This window comes from Typopeltis vanoorti, chromosome 10 (assembly GCF_054136105.1).
Source record: "Typopeltis vanoorti isolate ZY-2024b chromosome 10, IOZ_Tvanoo_1.0, whole genome shotgun sequence".
Taxonomy (NCBI): domain Eukaryota; kingdom Metazoa; phylum Arthropoda; class Arachnida; order Uropygi; family Thelyphonidae; genus Typopeltis; species Typopeltis vanoorti.
The window spans coordinates 122,054,734-122,073,706 of NC_143558.1; the positions used below are offsets into that span (position 1 = coordinate 122,054,734).

The following is an 18,973-nucleotide window of genomic DNA, read 5'->3' on the forward strand; positions in this document are numbered from 1 at the left end:
ATTGGGGAAGACTTGAATGGGGTTTTTCAGTTGTTTGCAGATGATGCAAAGTTGGGAAGAACTATGGCCTTACAAAGTTGAGAAGAACTGTGGTCATGAATAACTCAGCTTATGAATAAGCTGAGTAATAACTCAGCTTATGAATAAGCTGAGTAATAACTCAGCTTATTAACTCAGTTGAGCAATAACCAATTACTCAGCCTATTCATAAGCTAAGTAATTGGTAATGGGAGTAGGGATACCAGTGCAGTATTGTGTAATGTAAGGTTTTAAAGTTTGGTAAACAAAATGGATGTAGAATTTACTCTCTGTGTGATATATATATTGTTAGAAGTGGAGGAAATAAGAGATCTTGGGGTGATGGTAGACAAGGATCTAAAATTATAGGACACAATGCCAAAATTGTGAAGACAAAACAATGAATTCTGGTAATGACTCAGACAACACTGACTTGTAGAAGTAAGGAGATTCTGGTTTCATTGTATAAAGTCTTGACTAGGCCACATATGGACTACTGTTCACAGATTTGCCCACCTGGTTTTCAAAAAGGATGAAGAGATGTTGGAAAGGATCCAGAGGTGATTGATTATGGGTAGTTTGTGATCTCTGGAATATAGAATATGAAGAATGGTTGAGAAGATGCAATTTACAGCTAGTGGTCTATGATGGAGATGTGTAAGTTGGTAAGGGGTTGTTGTGATTAACATTAAAAATGATTTTTTCATAAAATGGTAAGAAATCAGGGGAGAACAAGAGTTCATCCCTGAAAGCTGCATAAGGAGGGTGTGAGAAGCAGGTTTTTTGCATGGAGAATTGCAAAATTATTGGAATGCATTTCTTGAGAGCATGGTGCTGCAAAGAATTTGAATGCATTTAAGCAGTGATGAGCTGTAAATGAGATAAAGGAACCTTTTTGATGAGTTTATGACTCCATTGGGTCTTAGAATAATAATAATCATAATATCTGTTAATTTACTTGGAAGGACACCATATAGAGGATACTGCAATGGGGTCTCTCCTACTCTAGCTAATATCGAAATGGAGCATTTTGAAAAACATGCTGTCGATACCATCATTTTTGTACCTTTTGTGAGAATGAAGATGTGTGTTTTCTGATGTGTTTTCTATTGGTTACATGGCTCGGACATATTAGACTCTCTTTCTTACTGCACTTCAACATCCAGCACAGAATCCAGTTCATAGAAAAAGAAAGAAGAAAACTGAGAAAGGAAGTGCCCAATTACACTTTCTTTTTGTTTCCAGAAAAAGTAACCATGTGGATAGAGGTACTAACTTTCCCGTTATCTCTCTTCCAACAATATGATACCATAAAAAACCCTTCTAAACAGAGCATTTAACTCTGTTCCAACTGAGGACATGGAAAGACTGGTTGATCTACCTTTGATAGATCAACCAGATTTGGAGAGAATCCAATAAACAAAAAACCACTATGCTTCACTGCAGCAAATACGAACTTGAAACACTTTTTTTTTTTTTTTTTGAATTAGACTAAGATTTAAAAATTCACCTCATCTAAATAAATATGATTGTGTTAAACTTCCCAAGAGTTGGGAAACATTAATTCTTAGACCTCCCATCAAACAGCCAAGGGTAGCTATTAGCACCTTTAGAGAACATCCCTCTTAGCACATAAGCTTCTTAGCAGGTAGTTCCCACCTTTACGAATTAATTGGTTCCTGGTGACCGTTCGTAAAGCGGGAGTATATTTGCCTTAGAATTAATGCTATAAGTGAGAGTTATTATGTTCATAAGAAGGAATTTCTAAAATATAAAATTAATATTAAATCATGAGAAAAGACTTGACTGGCCAAAAATTTACATATTTAAAAAATAACATAAGAAAAATTTTTAATTAAAAAAGATTTTTTGGAAAAAAAAATTAGCTCATTTCTATATCACTGGGTGAATCGGCAGCTGTTGAGATAGTAGGAGATATTATTATTATTATTATTAACATTTGACCTCCATGGAGTCAGAGACTCATCGTGGGAGGTCGCACTATTGCACACAGCGCTCATCCAACTGTGCCTTAAACCGATTCAATGTGTCTACATCCACTACACACTCGGGCAATGCATTCCACTCACCAACCATGCAAAGAACCTACTCCTCATTCCTCTTCACAGCTTCCAGTGGTGGCCCCTTGTTCTACTCCCTTATCCCAATTCTATAAAAAATTTCTTCCATGTCAACTCGATAACAACCCCCTGACTAGCTGATAGGTCTTAATCATATCCCCCCCCTTCCTCCTATTCATGAGGTTCTGCAACTTGCATTCTCTCAATCTATCCTCATACTCCACATTCCAAAGACCACTGACCACCTTTTGAATCTTCTCTGGACCCTTTCCAACATATCCACATCACCCATGAAAACTCAGTGACCAAATCTGAGCACAATAATCCATATCAGGCCTGATCAAGATCTTATACAATGGAATCATAACCTCTCTATTTCTGCATGTCAGGGTCCTCCTCATTATTGCCATTATCCGATGTGATGTCTTCACAACTTGTGAAATGTGGTCCCTGAATTTCAGGTCCTTGTCCACCATCACGCCTAGATCTTTCATCTTCCCTACTTCCGTTAAAGTTTTCCCACCAAGTGTATAATTTGCATCCCATCGTTCTTACCAAATCTCAAAACCTTACACTTTGTAACATTGAACTTATAGTTCCACTTATCTGCCCATTCATGCAATCTATTCAAGTCCTCTTGTAAGTCAATAACATCTGCTTGACTCTGCATTGATCTCCTCAGTTTTGCATCATCTGCAAACAGCTGGATATCACTAGTTAAACCCAACCCAATATCATTAAAATGCAAATTGAACAACAATGGCCCCAAAACTGACCCCTGCAGCACACCGCTAGTTACCTTTCTTTTTCGGGGTACTGCCCTCCTCCCATTTACAACTTTCTGATACCTATCTGACAGCCAGTCACTGATCCAACTCAGAAGTCTGTTATCCAATCCCATCTGTTTTAATTTATTTAAGAGCTTATCGTGTGGCAGTCTATCAGAAGCCTTTGCAAAATCTAAGTACACCACTGTATATGCATCTGCCCTGTTCAAGGTATTTGTCACCCTGTTATAGTACATAAGTAAGTTAGTGAAACATGTTCTCCCCTTAACAAGCCCATGCTGATAACCACAGAGAATACTGCTGTATCAACCAATTTCTGTATCCTACTTCTCACCAATCTCTCCAGGACCTTCACCACAACTCCAAATATACAGATGGCCTATAATTTGAAGCTACAGCCTTATCACCACCTTATGCAGTGGAACAATTTTAACCTCCTTTCACTCCCTTGGAACTTGTGATGTTGTAAGATTCTTATTAAACAGGCATGCGAATGCTATTGCCAATTCCCTGGAACATTCCCTTAAGATGCATGGTGATATGTCATCAAATCCTATTGCTTTAATGACATCAAGTTTATTTATTTCCTCAAATACATCTTGCTCATTCACAATTAAGCCATCCTCTCCTATATCCTCTATACTTAAATTCCTCATGATTCCACCCTGAATATATATATTAGGAAGCTTTGGAGCATCTTTTTTTCAAGGAAGGCCCTGAGTGTCATCTGCTTTCGCTTCTTTTTGTTTAAAATAGCTCAATAGCAAACAGAAGCATTATTCATTTTGCAGGAAAATTTACCAAATCGTGGTTATTAACTGTGCTTCCTGCTTGATGGCTGGTAATAATTGCGTATTTTTTCTCTAACATAATTGCTTTTCTTTGTTTCTTTTGCTGATTTTCTATTTTGCACTGTTGTTTCTTTTTGACATTGTTGGAAATGTGAAGGAGTTATAGCTAAAAAGAAAAAAATAAAATAAAATAAAAAATCGGGTGTAGTTGAAGAAAACTACGAATAACACACTTGTGTCACTAAAGGTAAGGTTGTGAGTGACTGAGGCTCGTTCTAACTGATCATTACGTCATTACATACTGCGTAATTCCACGTACATGCTCCTAATCACCTTCACACACACAATTTAAAACAAAATTCTGATCCAAAAAAATTCGTAAAGATAAAAATTCGTAATGCGGGAATTCATAAAGTGAGAACCACCTGTATTTATTTTATGTGACTTCTATAGTATATTTGTTGTACCTTGAGTGGGATAAGAATTTTTTTTGACAATTATTTCTTTAAAGCTAATTATGATTCCAATCTTCACTTTTGCATTATCTGCCCATTGTATCCACCAGATAATGAATAAGTTTGAGACTTCCAGTTTGGGACACTTAGCATATCAAATATTGTGTATGTGCTTAAATCACAAACAAAGATTATAAAATTAATATTCAGTTTTGAATAAGAGATTATTACAATTCAGTTCATAATTTAGCTTTCTGGCTGTATATTCCAAGGTGTTAAGTTTTCTATTTTATCTTAACACCTGTTTCAGAATTCTCTCTTTTGCAAACAAGCAAGTACTGTACATTGTGTTAATGTGACCTCTGACTAAATACAAATGCAATAATATGCATGTCCCTTAGTCCTTAGACCTAATCCTTAGTTCAGACAAAATGGATATTACTGTAACAGTAAGTTGAAATAACTAGATTGTAATAATTACTAAACATTGGAAAAATTTGGAGAAAAGAGCAAAGCTAATAATAATGGCAAATACCTATTGGATTTCTGCTGAGGACATGGACTGGTTTATTACTAACACAATGTTCCAACATAAAAAATGGAGCAGCTCTCAGATATGAACTGTAGACTAAAATACACAAACATCATTCAAGAAAAAATGAAAGAATTTGAGAACAGGAACCAAACCTTGGAGATTCAGTGGCAAGCTCTGAAGAAAACACTAATTGATTCAGCCAGAGAGGCATGTGGTGAGGTTGTGTGCAAGGATAGAAAACGCAGAACTCCATGGTGGACACAGGAAGTTAAAAAGGCAGTGAAGGAAAAGAAGGAAGCATATCAAAAGTTCCTGGTAAATAAGTCAGCTTGTGCTCTTAGAGAATACAGAGACAAATGCAAGAAAGCTAAACACTGTGTAAAACTAGCTAAACAAAAGTCATGGGAAGATTTTGGCAAGAACATAGAAAATAAATATCAAGAACGTGGCAAGATAACTAAATTAGCTGTACACAAGACAGTGTTCAAACCAGTTTTAACTTATGGATCTGAGAGCTGGGTCAGAAGTAAAACACTTGACCAAAGACTAGAGACTGCAAACATGAGAGTCCTGAGAAAGATTAGGAGCATGACCAGATGGCATCAATGGCAATATCATATTAAAAATGAGGATATTAGGAAAGAACTTGACATTGTCTGCATCTCGGAATGCGTTAGTAGAGCTAATCTCAGGTGGTATGGTCATTTAAACAGAATGGGCAAGGAAAGATTAGCAAAATAAGTGTTCTCTGCCAGGTTGGCAGGAAAAAGACCCAGAGGAAGACCAAGATATAGGTGGATTGATATGGTAAAAAGTGCCTTAGAAGATAGAAATATAAGATCTGATAATGTTAAGGTCTTGACAGGTAACAGACTGATTTGGAGGAAAATTGTAGTTATGAAATTACTAATGGTGTAAATTTTTCATGTAGTACTATCATATCCTGTACATCCCTTGAGGATACATGGCAGGAATTTGATAATTTTTTAAACATCGTGATATATTTATTACCCTGACTCTTGACTCACACATAGAGTTGTTGCCTTCAGATATTTTATTTAATATTTTTCCTATTAATTAATCTCTTTTCATTTACGCTAATCTCATGATAATGACAATTTATGGAGCCTTCCATACTCACTCATCTTATAGTTCCACATCACTTTTTTGACAAACCTTTCTTTCCCTGATTAGCCCCATCTTATGACCATGTGATCATTCTTATCGCTGACATTTTAATTCACAAATTACATCTTTTGAGGCTTTTGCCATACTCTAAAATCTGCAGTGTTTCAATTACATTCTGTGAAGGTTATTTATATCCTATTAGGTATTTTTTATCCTCTTTATTTCAACCGTATGCTGGACTGCTTCAGTATCATCACATTGCGTTTCTTCCTATTACTTCACCTTGAGCTGACATAATCATTTGCTGTTATCAGTGGCACTCTTTACTGCTCCACTTCTGCCTTTCATATCCTACTGGAATTTTTGATTGTACCAGAAATTCATATGCAAACCAACTCATTCAATGCCACAAATTAATTCTCCTTATTTTTGAATCTTCTCCATTAACATATGAACACAACTCCTCATATGGAGGCCTGCAAGCTGCTATATCAGTGTTATTACTCTCATGTTTTCTCACCATAGGATGATGTTGCCAATCTTTCCTTTCCAGTCCTGTAATTTCATACCCCCACCTTCCCTTTTAAGACCATATATACACCAGCAGCATGTTGATTCACTTTTAGCTACTACTCTGTACCAAAGTTCTCAATTTTTTTTCCTCAAATTTTCATCTGCCATCTTCTCATCCCTTCCTCCTGTGGTTCCATAACAATTACTCCAAATGCTCAATTCCAAACCCATTCAAACTACAGCACATCTCTCTTGAACTATTTAATTTATCTTCATCTTCATGCTGTACATTACAAACTGTGTATGTATCTTTTACCCCACAAAACTCAGCTATTATGTCATTCATTTTTTCTGCTCTCCTTAACTTACTACTTGGTTTGGATCTCATATAGGACATACAGAACCTTTATAAAAGGCTTCTTCTTTGACTAAAGACAAGTTTCATATGGAGGTGGCAGGGTTTTCCCCCCTCTTGGAAACTTGGGTTTTCCAAGAAGAGAAAACACCAAAATTCAACCAGCCATAACACACACAGGTAATAGACATAATACACTACACTCATAGCCAAGCTGCATCAGCCATAATTCAAAAAACCACAATCTCAACTTGCTTCTTTCATACCTATACAACACACTAACAACTTTCCTAGCTAAACTAATGTCCTTCACCTGTGATAGTAGTTCCTCAGTTCTCTTTCAACATCAGTGCTCTCAACTTCATAATCATGCATGTCCTCAACTATCACCACTCTGATGTGTGATCTTTCCTTCTGTGAAAATCCTCAGTCTCTTATTCTCATTCTTGAAAATATCTTTTGTGCATGTTTTTTTATATACCATTCCCACAAAGTCCAGTCTCCATATGGTGTCACTGTCATCCTTTGCTAATTCTTTTTAATGCTAGCTTTTGCTTTTTTGTATTCTTCTACAAATAGCTTCTTCAGTTACCCATTTCTATCTTAGCACACTTTGTGTTGCTCCTCAAATGCAACAACTCTTGTCTAATTTCTTTTAGTTTACATTCAATCATTCAGCAATGACTGAGTGCAAACCAACTCTCTCTCTCTCCTCCTCTTTTAGCATCATCTTTCTTCCTCTGCATTTGCTTCATTCTGTCCTCGTACCTCTCTTAATATTTCACAGTTCATTTTCATTTTTTGATTGAAAAATATTACAATTTCTTTTGCAATTTTTATTATTTAACTTTTATAGAGTCCATAAGACACAGTTGTTCTAAATTTATCATATCTCTTTCTTAATTACAAACCTTTTTGCTTACCATTAATTTTTGGTTTACAATCAGATATTCTTTCCTGGAATTTCTTCTTATGGAACAAAGTTCTTATCCTCTGTTCATAATGTATAATCCTAAGAAAAAAGTAACAAATCAATCATTAATACTTAATGATAATATACAAAATATATGAGTGAGTCATAAACTAAGGTTCCATATACTTTATTCCTATATTATAATTCTCTATGAGCTTTCATAAGAATTTTAAGATGCATATACTATAGTATGTGATTTTCATAGTTAGCAGATGGCATCACATGGAATTTCCTCTCTGCATCAACACCATTGAATGGAAAATGTTACATAAAAAGAAAGAGTGTAAGTGGTAACTTATTTTCTGACCAGTAAACATAATGCACTATTCAAAACCTTTCAGGAGCCCATCACTGCGTAAGTTACTAGCGTCGTGCTTTTAGGAAATGGTGGCATGAGTTTGAAATGTCACGATGAAAGAAAACAGATGATTGTCAACCAGAATCAGGTTTGGCATCAAGGCCTGTTCAGAAAATTGCCATTCTTTGGTTGTCGGTCCATTCTTTGTAATTTGGGCAGACAGTTCTCTTTCTATTTGATCACTTTGTGTCATGCTAGATGGCTTTTTCTGCTTCAGTGTATATACAAATGCAGGGATGCTCTAGGACTTCTGTTATCACCTAATTTCTTTCTCCTATACATGAATGATCTCTTTTAGTGACCAGTATCCATAATTTTAATGATGATATTTTCTGGAAAAGCAGTAGCAGCAGTTGTTGAGGATCAATTTAAGAGGAAGGATGTTTTGAAGAACAGCCGCAGACCTTCTTTTCCATGTATAAGCATTCCAATATTCAGGATCATCTGCAACCTGTACCTTAAACATAAACCTTTGTGCAAAAAAAAAAAAAAAAAAGTTCCCTTATTTTTAATAATATAATCACCCGATAGGGTGTCAGATCTCTCTCTCACTCTCTCTATGTCATTGCAAGAAATTGCAATGACACTATGACATCACATCAGTAAATGCCTTATTCTCCAAAATCTTGCCAGTTTTTTCCTATTTGAACTAATATTTTTTACCTATCCAGCTGATGACTCTCACTAATCCACATCCATCTCACATCTTAGAATACTGGTTATATTTGAGGTGGTACATGGTAAATCTCCCTAAAATTTTTTGATGCTGCCTAGAGGAAAGTAGTTTGGTTGATTAATGATCCTTTCTCATAGACTTACATCAACTCTATCTTCCAAATGATATGTTTCAGCTTTATGTCTTTTCTGCAGGTGTTGTTCCCCATAACTGACATCCATCATTCCTTTGCTTTCCATGAAGCCTATAAAAACATGAACAATGGCTGCATGCCCAACATCCTTTTACTGTCCAAACCTACTGAACCTGCTTCTTTTTTTTTTCTTTTTTCATTCCATCTGTGGCTGTTCTTCAAAACATCCTCTTAAATTGATCCTCAACAACTGCTGCTACTGCTTTTCCAGAAAATATCAGTAGGTTCCCTCTCTCTTAATAATTGTCTACATACAGCACCAATGTACCAGAAGTTTTGCAATTTATCTCCTTTTTGTTCAAGTATCACTCAAACATGAGCGGTTGCTAAGCTTCTAGTAGCTCAGTATTATTCATATTGATGAATGATGCTGTTCTGCTAGGTAGCTATGGGTATTCCTGAGGTTAAGCCACAACCTATTTAAATGAAGTGTGCTACTTCTCCTAGCAAAAATTTCAAGATGATATCCATTACTTTGGAATGCACAAGGGTTGTTTTGGTAGTTTGTGCTGCATTGAGTGAATCAGGTGATATATGGATCTGAATGATGAACGCTGTTTGTCACAAACAGTCTGGCTTATTGGTACACAAGAATTCCTGCTATACATTACCAAAACTACATTGGTCCTTTTAAAAACTTGCTATTGGAGAAGCACTTCTTCCATGATCTCCCTTCTATCTGCTGTTAGTGCTATCATACCTCTATCTATTTTGGCACCTGCAGAGGAATTCTTTGAATAAATTCCTCTTCAGCATCTGCAAAGTTGATTCTTCCTATCAAATGATGCTGTTTGTTACTTGAACAAGCATGGGGACTAAGAAACAATAACCTTAACGATATGCCTGTATCCACTCCTATACCTGCATCTAACTGTATTTTATATTGCAAATGCATTAAAAATAGAGAACCTTACTTTATAACATATCCTCTTTCCTTCATAAATAATTATAGTGTTGTGATATATGTTAGATTTGCAGTTATGTGTATGTAAAATCCATAATTTAATATAAACATAGCTGTTTCTGTAAAAATAAACTTGTTTTTACATTCTGTTAAAAATCTCAATCACAGTCCTTATGCACTTCCAAATAAAAGTACATCCTTGTATATTGGAAATGATTATGAAGAGAGAATGATTCTGTTTTCCTCCAGTTTGGACCTACCAAGCATGTGGAACGATGTCTATATAAGTAAGGAACTTTGATAACAGAGATCTGCAAGTGGATGAATTGTGTCATGCAGACCATAGACAAGAGTATACAAAAGAGTATGCAGGTAATTTATTATATCTGTACACGAATGCTAGGAGTATCAGAAACAAAGGGATAGAGATTATTGTTTGTTGCCTTGGTTAATATATTGGGAACTCACATTGTAGGCATTAGTAAGACCTGGCTATCAGAAGCAGATGTACTAACTAGTATCGAGTGCAAAGGGTACAGTATTTTTTGGAAGGATAGACAGAATAAGAGAGGAGGGAGGCATGTTGCTAATGATATCAGATGACTTGAATTCAGTTAGAGTTGATTTGAGACCTAAGACTGCAATACTAGTAACAGTTTTTCACGTGGCAGTGATTTTGAAGCCGTCTGACATGAAGTGGAGCCTAACAAGATTAAATACATAGTGGAGTGACCTGGTGGATCGGTTGCTGGTAATGAAGAAATGCATCACCAACTAAATACGATGGGTGTGAAAAGAGTAAGTAATCATAATGAGGTACTTTAATTATCTGAACATTGATTGGGTAGCTATGAAATCACATGAGAATGAAACTGAATTTATTGAGTTGCTGCAAGACAACTTCCTCAAACAGCATGTGACAGAAAGACCTCATATTCAAAGAGTGTTAGATCTGATTATAGTGTCAAAGCATAACTATTCTGTTTCTGGTTGGTGACAGTGAGCATACAATACTTGTGTACTGACAAAGGCTTTACATAAATTTGTCCTTTGTGTTGGGATGAATTTCTTGTGAAGTATAATTCAGTTTCACTCCCCCCACTGAAAAAAAAAAACAACTTACTACAATCTGGAATTATCTACATACAGCTCTCTTTGGCCTTATTCCACTTTAAGCCACCATTTAATAATAATGTCATTAAATAATGAGAGTGGGGAGTATGGAAAGGTTGAAGGATTCAAGTTTTCAGAGATGGTCTCAATTGGGGGATGAATAGCAAATAAGACTGGCTCACTTGCAGAGAGGGACGATGAGCTGAAAGAGCAGGTGGAATGTCTAGGGAATGAGAAGAGAAGTGTGAAAGATGAGATTAGGTGAATGAAACAGACGATTGCAAGGCGAATGAGAGTAGGAGTGAAAGAGAGTTATGGGAATGATAGAGGAGGAGAGAATTGGAACAGCAGAAGAGAGGAAATGAGAGAGAGTTATGGGAATGATAGAAGAGGAGAGAATAGGAACAGTAGAAGAGAAGGAACTATGTGAATGATAGAAGAGGAGAGAATAGGATAAGTGGAAGAGAAGGAATGAGAGAGAGAGAGAGAGATGGGAATGATAGAAGAAGAGAGAATAGGACAAGTGAAAGAGAGGGAATGAGAGAGAGTTATGGAAATGATAGAAGAGGAGAGAGCACTGGAACCAGGGATAAAGTGATGCCAGGAAGTTACGTAAGTAGGGAAACACAGAGAGAAAGTGTTAGAGGAGACAGAGTGAGGGATGCATGTGAGCAATCGAGGAACAGGGTGGTAAGAGGTGTAATGTATGGGGACTCAATGATCTGTGGTATTCAAGATAGGATACGTGAGGAGTGTTTGCCTGGAGGAACGATAGAAGGTGTGGCTATGGCAATTAAGAGAGGTGAAAGGGTGGATGAGATGATTGTGATGGTAGGAACAAATGACTTGAGAGGTAATGTAAATTGGGCAGCGAGGGATATGAGATTCTTGCTTGAGGTTGTACAAAAAAAGTCGCAGAGAGGAAAGATAGTGTGCATATTGCCTAGGTATGATAGTGACGAGCTGAGCAGAAGAGCAGTAATATTGAATAACATAATAGCTAGAATGTGTCAGAACAGAGGATTGGAATATGTGGATGCTTGGAGGGCGTTTGAAGACAGAAAGGAATTGTATACGAGAGACCACTTGCATTTGAATGAGGAAGAATGTAGGCATCTGGAGAGATTGCCATTCTGAACGAGTCGGTGTGTCAATGCAGGGAATCTAGAATGCCCAGGGTGGATGGTAGCAGGGGTGGCCTCTTCTGGGAATGGGTACTTGGGAGAAGTGGGACGGCGCTGAGTCCAGTGTAGTCTAGAGGGGATAATGCTGGATATAGAAACAGTGGCATTTTTATGCTTCATACTAATGCCAGGAGTATCCAAAATAAAGGAGAGGAATTGGTGGCGCTGATAGCATCAACCTGGCCAGTAATTATTGGGATCACTGAGATGTGGTTGACAGAAGGGGATATAATAACAGGAATAGAAGTAGCAGGGTACAGCATTTTTCAACAGGATAGGAAGGGAAAATGTGATGATAGAGTACTGCTTATGATATGTGAGAACTTATTTCCTCTAAGAGTGGAGGCTTTGGAAGGCAGTGACATTAATGATTTTGAAAGCATATGGTGTGAGGTAGAAGTGGGCAAGACAGGATATTTAGTGGGGTGTTGCTACAAACAAAGGAGCACAGAGGGTGGGGACTAGGAGATGTTTAAACAGTTGAGCTTGGCAAGTGCAAGAAGAATGATTGTTACTAGAGATTTTAGCTACAAAGTATAAATTGGGGAGAGGAAGATGCATGTAGCAATAAGGTAATTGAATTTCTAGAATTCTTGAGGGACAAATGTCTTAGGCAACATGTAATAGAGGGAACAAGAGGTTCAAGAGTTTTGGATTTGGTCATAGCATCAGAAGAGTCGATAATAACTGAGATGACATCTCTTCCACCAGATGGAGAGCGTGACCATGTGGTTTTGATAGATTTGGAGTATCAAATAGACTAGAACTTATGTGGAATTATAAGGCAGGTGATTATAATAGTCTTAGATATCAATTTGGGGAAGTTTCATGGAGGGAGGAATTGGAAGGCCAGTAGATCATTAGTGCTTTGGATATTGTGAAGGAATATTTGTTAGCAGCAATAGTAAGCTGTATTCCATAAGTGAAGAAGATGACACAGTTTGGTTTAAAGTGGATGACATAATATTAAACAGAAACTGCATGTGATGAAGAGCAGGTGCATGAAGAATATAAGACACAGGCCAGGAGAGTGATTAGTATGGTAAGGAAGGCAGAACTGGAATATGAGAAGAGACTAGACCAAAGATCCAAAGAAAATCCTAGGGTATTTTTTAGCTATGTGGCCAGTAGAAGGAGAAATGATTGTAAAAGAATGAAATTGTGGGATAGAAATGGGCATAGAGTGACTGATGTAGAGGAAATAGAGGAATTGTTCAATGAACACTTTATTGGAGTATATCATCTTGGAGGAGTAAATTTTAATGCTAGAGGGACAGGTTCGAGGTTTAGAAGTGCAGGAGGAGAGTGTGTTGTAAATACTGAGTACTCTGGATGTCAGTAAAACTGTGAGACTGGATGGTATTTCACCACGTGTTTTGAGAGAATGTGCTAAAGAACTGACAGTTCCTTTGACCTGGCTTAAATATCTTAAATCCTTGTGTATCTTTCTTGTAGCCAGACTTTCACTGAAAAGCCATGGGTTTGGATGTCAGGTTAGTCAACTGGATTCAGGATTGGCCGTCCAATAGGTATCACAGAGTTGTATATGGTGGGACAGTTTTAAGGATGCAGAGAGTTACAAGTGGGGTCCCATAGGGCTCAGTACTGGGACCTATATTGTTTAACCTTTATATCAATGACATTATCAGTGGATTGCAGGGGGTTATTCAGTTGTTTGCAGATGATGTGAAGCTGGGCAGGGTTATTAGTAATAGTGCAGATGTGGTAGTCCTGCAAGAGGATTTGAATAAGCTAAACAGATGGGCAGATGAATGGGGTTGTCAGTTTAACACAGCAAAATGTAAGGTCTTGAGGTTTGAGACATCGATGGAACACTTCATACTCTATTGGAGGAGTTGTACTGGAGGAAGTAGGGGGAGACAAGAGATCTGGGTTGATGATTGATAGAAACTTGAAATTTAGGGGACATATTGCAAAGGTGGTGAATGTAACACGAGGATTGCTGTAATAATGAGAAGGACGCTGAGATGCAGAGATAAAAGAGTTATTATTCCGTTGTAAGACTCTGATCAGATGACACTTAGACTATTGTTCTCAGATTTGGTCCTCAGGATTTGAAGGGGATAAATTACGTGGAAAGGGTGCAAAGGCAGATAACAAAGATGGTTTTAGGACTGCACAATGTTAATTATGAGGATCGGCTGAGGGAATGTGCACTGCAGAGTTTGGTGGATAGAAGAAGGAGAGGTGATATGATTAAGACTTTTAAACTGTTGAGAGGTGGTTACAGGGTTGACACTGGGAAGTTCTTTTGCTTGGTTGAACAGCGGGAAGGAGTGATGACAAGGGGCCATCCATGGAAGTTATGAAAGGAAACTGTGAGCAAGAGAGTGAGGAGTGGTTTCTTTGCATGGAAGGTGGTTGAACCATGCAATGCATTTCCTGATAGAGTGGTGAGAGCAAGAACGGTCAGTGAGTTTAAGGATTGGTATGATAGACTTTGTGTTTCCTAGGACGGACCTCCTGCGATGATTCTTTTGATTCCATGGAGGATTGAATAATAATAATAATAATAATAATAATTTTTTGTCCAAACATAAGGTTTTCCAACAAGTATATATATGGGCCATGATTCTTACAATTGAAATTTTTGCATACAGCTGACCAGAATCTAAAACCAGGATTTTGTTCTTTCCACCATAATAAACTACAGTTGGAGAGGGAGAAGGACTGGTGTCAACAAAGCCAAACATGACTGAAAAAATGAAAAGAAAGATCGAAAGAAAGACATTTGGGCTTATGTTCAAATGACAGTGATGTTCTCTGATCTTTTGTTAAAAACTACTAATCACAGCATCAGTCCAACTTCTTGTTTCACCACTTTTCCTAAATAATGCGTTCTTCTGTTATCATTCCTACTGGGACATTTTGCTAATGATCAAGGCTAATCACCTCAGTATTGTTATTATTATTATTATTATTATTTTGACTAGTCCAGATACCAAACAATCTTTTGAGTCTTGGCAATGTGATACACTTCAACGCCAGTACCTAGCATCAATTATTTGGACAATAGATCAAGTTTTAACTAATAAATATTTATTAAACCTACTTTCACCAAACTTTAGCTGTTGGCATCTTCAGGGTACAAGCACTTAGGTTAAAAAACATTACACAAATATGAATAACTGTAAAATTCTAACGATTATAGTTACAAACTAAAATAGCATTGAACATGAGTGATACATGTATCGCATGTACATGATTAACTAGTTGTTGCTAAGGAACATTCTGTAGTTTACATTGAAGTTCATTTCCTGTGTGTTAAGAGATCTAATTAGAGTTTTCCATATCTCTGGGAGTATTAAACTTTGGTTCCTGTTAAGGTTATTATCAACAGAGCAAACGACTGTAGCTGCTTCTTTAAACATTCGGGAGTGGTCTTCTTCTACGTAAGGGGAACAGCTTTTATCCCACTCAATGGCATGGTTAGTTATAGAAAAATGAGATGACAGGCCTGATATGTCTTGTCTGTTGTTTTTGACATAACCAATGTGCTCCTTCTGTCTAATTTTGAGGCGTCTTGATGTCTGCCCGATGTAACTTGAACCACATGAGCATGGAATATTGTAAACTCCAGCATATTTATAGAAAGGATGATTATCTTTTGGAGATCTTAGTAGTTTACGAATTGTTTCTATAGGTTTGAATGTCACTTTTATTTTGTGTGGTTTGAGGAGACTAGCGAGCTTGTTGGAGATGCCACTCACATACGGAATTGCGATAGTTTTGATATATTGAGTATCCTCTTGCTCTCTTTGTGGTGGTTCAGAGAAAAGGATTTTGTTGGCAAGTCTTCGTGGGTAGCCGTTCAAGTACAGATTATTAGATATCAATGTTAACTTGTCTTGAAGGTCCTTGTTATCTGTTGTAATGTGGACAGCTCTTTTCTTTAACATGTGTACTACACTGAGTTTGTGAGAAATATGGTGAGAGGAGCTGAAATGTAGATTGCGACCTGTATTCGTAGGTTTCCTGTAAACTGATAGGTTTATATGGCCATTAATTTGCTTCTTGATTAAGATGTCTAAGAATGACAGTTGTTTGTCTCTTTCAAGTTCCAGAATAAATTTAATAGAATGATGAAAAGAGTTGATCTTATTGAGGAAGTCAAGTAGGTCATCCTTGTTGTGGTTCCATACAATGAAGATGTCATCCACATATCTCCACGAAATTGTTGGTTTAGGAATTATTTGAGATAGGATTTTATTTTCGAGGTGTTCCATAAATAGGTCAGCACAAGAAGGTGAAAGTGGACTGCCCATTGCCAAGCCAGTTAATTGTTGGTAAATCGTATTCTTCCAAGAAAAATAGTTTGAATTCAGGCAATGATCATACAGTGAGGTTATATCTTGTAGGAACAAGGTACCTAGGATGCTGATGACCTCCACCACGGGAACGTTTGTAAAAAGAGAGGTGACATCTAGGCTAGCTAGAAGATCATTTTCTGATACGGTAATGTTTTTTAATTTTTTCACAAAATGTTGCGAGTTTCTGATGTAACTCTCTGAGTTATGGATATGTTGTTGTAGGAGTTTGGAGAGATGTTTGGACAATAAGTAGGTAAGTGAGTTGATTCCATCCACAATAGGGCATAAAGGAATACCATCTTTGTGTACGTTGGGAACACCATAGAGTCTTAGAGTTAAAGGGTGCATGGATTTTAGTTTTTTAATTAGATCTGTTGGCCAGTTGGACATATTGCGTAGTAATTCGTTTCCATCATGGTGGTTTTTCATAATCTAAAAAGGAACAAAGACATCATAATACTTAAGGCAGATAAAGGCAACAGTACTGTAATACTGAACACCAAGGACTACAAGGATAAAGTAAACAATCTACTATGGGACTTGTCTGTTTACAGTATTTTAACAAAAGATCCTACATTAAAAAACCACCATGACAGCTGATTTCAAATATCTCTATCATGTAAGAATTTTTCACAAAATGGATCTCAATATTACAGTAAAATAGCTTTAAAACGCATTATATTAAGTAAAATAACAGTATTTAAAATTTTCCGTAAACATTTTTGTAATGAAAGTATTGGAAAATAAAGTTTTAATTAAAGTAATTAAAGATGAATCTTTAGTACATACTTTATATTTCGTTCATCATCATCAAATTCCTGCCATGTACCCTCAAGGGGTGTACAGGATATGATAGTACTACATGCAAAATTTACATCATTACTAACTTCCTATCTACAATTTTCCTCAAAATCAGTCTGTTACTTGTCAAGACTCCAACATTACCAGATCTTATATTTCTATTGTCTAAGGCAGTTTGTACCATATCAATCCACCTATATCTTGGTCTTCCTCTGGGTTGTTTTCCTGCCAACTTGGCAGAGAACACCTGTTTTGCTAATCTTTCCTCGCCCATTCTGTTTAAGTGACCATACTACCTGAGATTAGCTCTGCTAACGCATTCCTGGATGTTGACAATGTCAAGTTCTTTCCTAATATTCTTGTTTATAATAAGATATCGCCATTGATGCCATCTGTTCACGCCTCTAATCTTTCTCAGGACTCTCATATTTGCGGTCTCTAGTCTTTGGTCAAGTGTTTTACTTCTGACCCAGCTCTCAGATCCATAAGTTAAAACTGGTTTGAACACTGTCTTGTATACAGCTAATCTAGTGTTCCGACTAATTTCTCTCTTATTCCATATGAATTTATTCAATTGACTTCCTACCATACCAGCTTTGTTGATTCTGTTGTCTATTTCCATATTTAATTTACCATCTTCACTAAAAATCGTGCCTAAGTAGCTGGAATGTTTTACTTGTTCCATAGGCAGAATCATTGAAAATGTCACAGTTCACATTTTCAATGATTCTGCCTATTTTCATTGTTTTTGTCTTTTTATTGCTGACCTTCATACCATATCTATTACAACAGTTATTCAATTTAGTCAGAGAATCTTGCAGACTTGTAGCGGATTTATTTAGAAGTATAACATCATTCGCATAAAGCAAAGAGCTGACATTAACATCTCCAATTTTGATATCATGTTTAATACCACTTTCCTTCATAATGTGATCCATATAGATAATGAATAACAGAGGGGATAATGTACATACTTGTCTCACACCAGATTTAACATTAAACCTTCCTGTACTTCTTTCATTTCTAACTGCTGACTTACAACTCAAATAAAGACTAAGTATTGCTTGATATAATGCCACATTGACACCATATAACTGTAGCGTATTAAATAGCTTCTCTCTTGTCACCTTGTCATATGCCTTTTTCAAATCGAAAAACTTAAATACGGATCTTTGTTATATTCCCCTGATTTCTCCACTATTTGTTGTAAAGTGAAGATCTGATCTTGACAGCCTCTATTTGACATGAATCCAGCTTATTCTTCACCAAGCTTTTCTTCCACAATTCTTCTCAACCATTTCTCAAGTATACTTGCATATATCTTGCCAGGAACACTCAATAGGGATGTACCTCTGTAATTCTCACATTCAGTTTTATTTCCCTTTTTATTTATATGTAGGTAATATGAGAGCTCTACTCCAATTATCGGGAATTTGTCCCTCTGTCCAGGCATTCTGAACTATGCAGTGCAGCCACTGTATTAAGACTTTTATACCATCATACTTCAGCATTTCTGGTCGAATATGATCTACTCCTGCTGCCTTTCCACATTTCAACATTTCCATATTATATTTAGTTGTGGTGTCTTTTTCCTTTTCATTCAAAGTTTCTTTTTGAACTTTTCCTGTGAAATTCTTTTCCCAGATCATCTCTATGCAACATCCAGCAGTAGTCAGCTATTATGTTGACATTCCACCTGCCCAGATACCTTCTTTCCATCACCTTGATGTCTTGGTGGAATTGCTCTCCTTCTCAGGAAAGTAGTCTAAATGAGAG

The 18,973-nt window shown here is 36.7% G+C and overlaps 1 protein-coding gene across 1 annotated transcript in view; it reads right to left on the minus strand.

Moving 5' to 3' along the window:
* The window catches only part of LOC150102751 (disheveled-associated activator of morphogenesis 1-like), a 527,894-nt gene that overhangs the window by 84,014 nt on the left and 424,907 nt on the right, over positions 1-18,973 (minus strand). Inside the window, exon 19 of the mRNA XM_090398621.1 lies at positions 7,588-7,676. Coding sequence (XP_090254747.1) covers positions 7,588-7,676 — 89 coding nt within the window. The remainder of the gene's footprint in view (positions 1-7,587; positions 7,677-18,973) is intronic.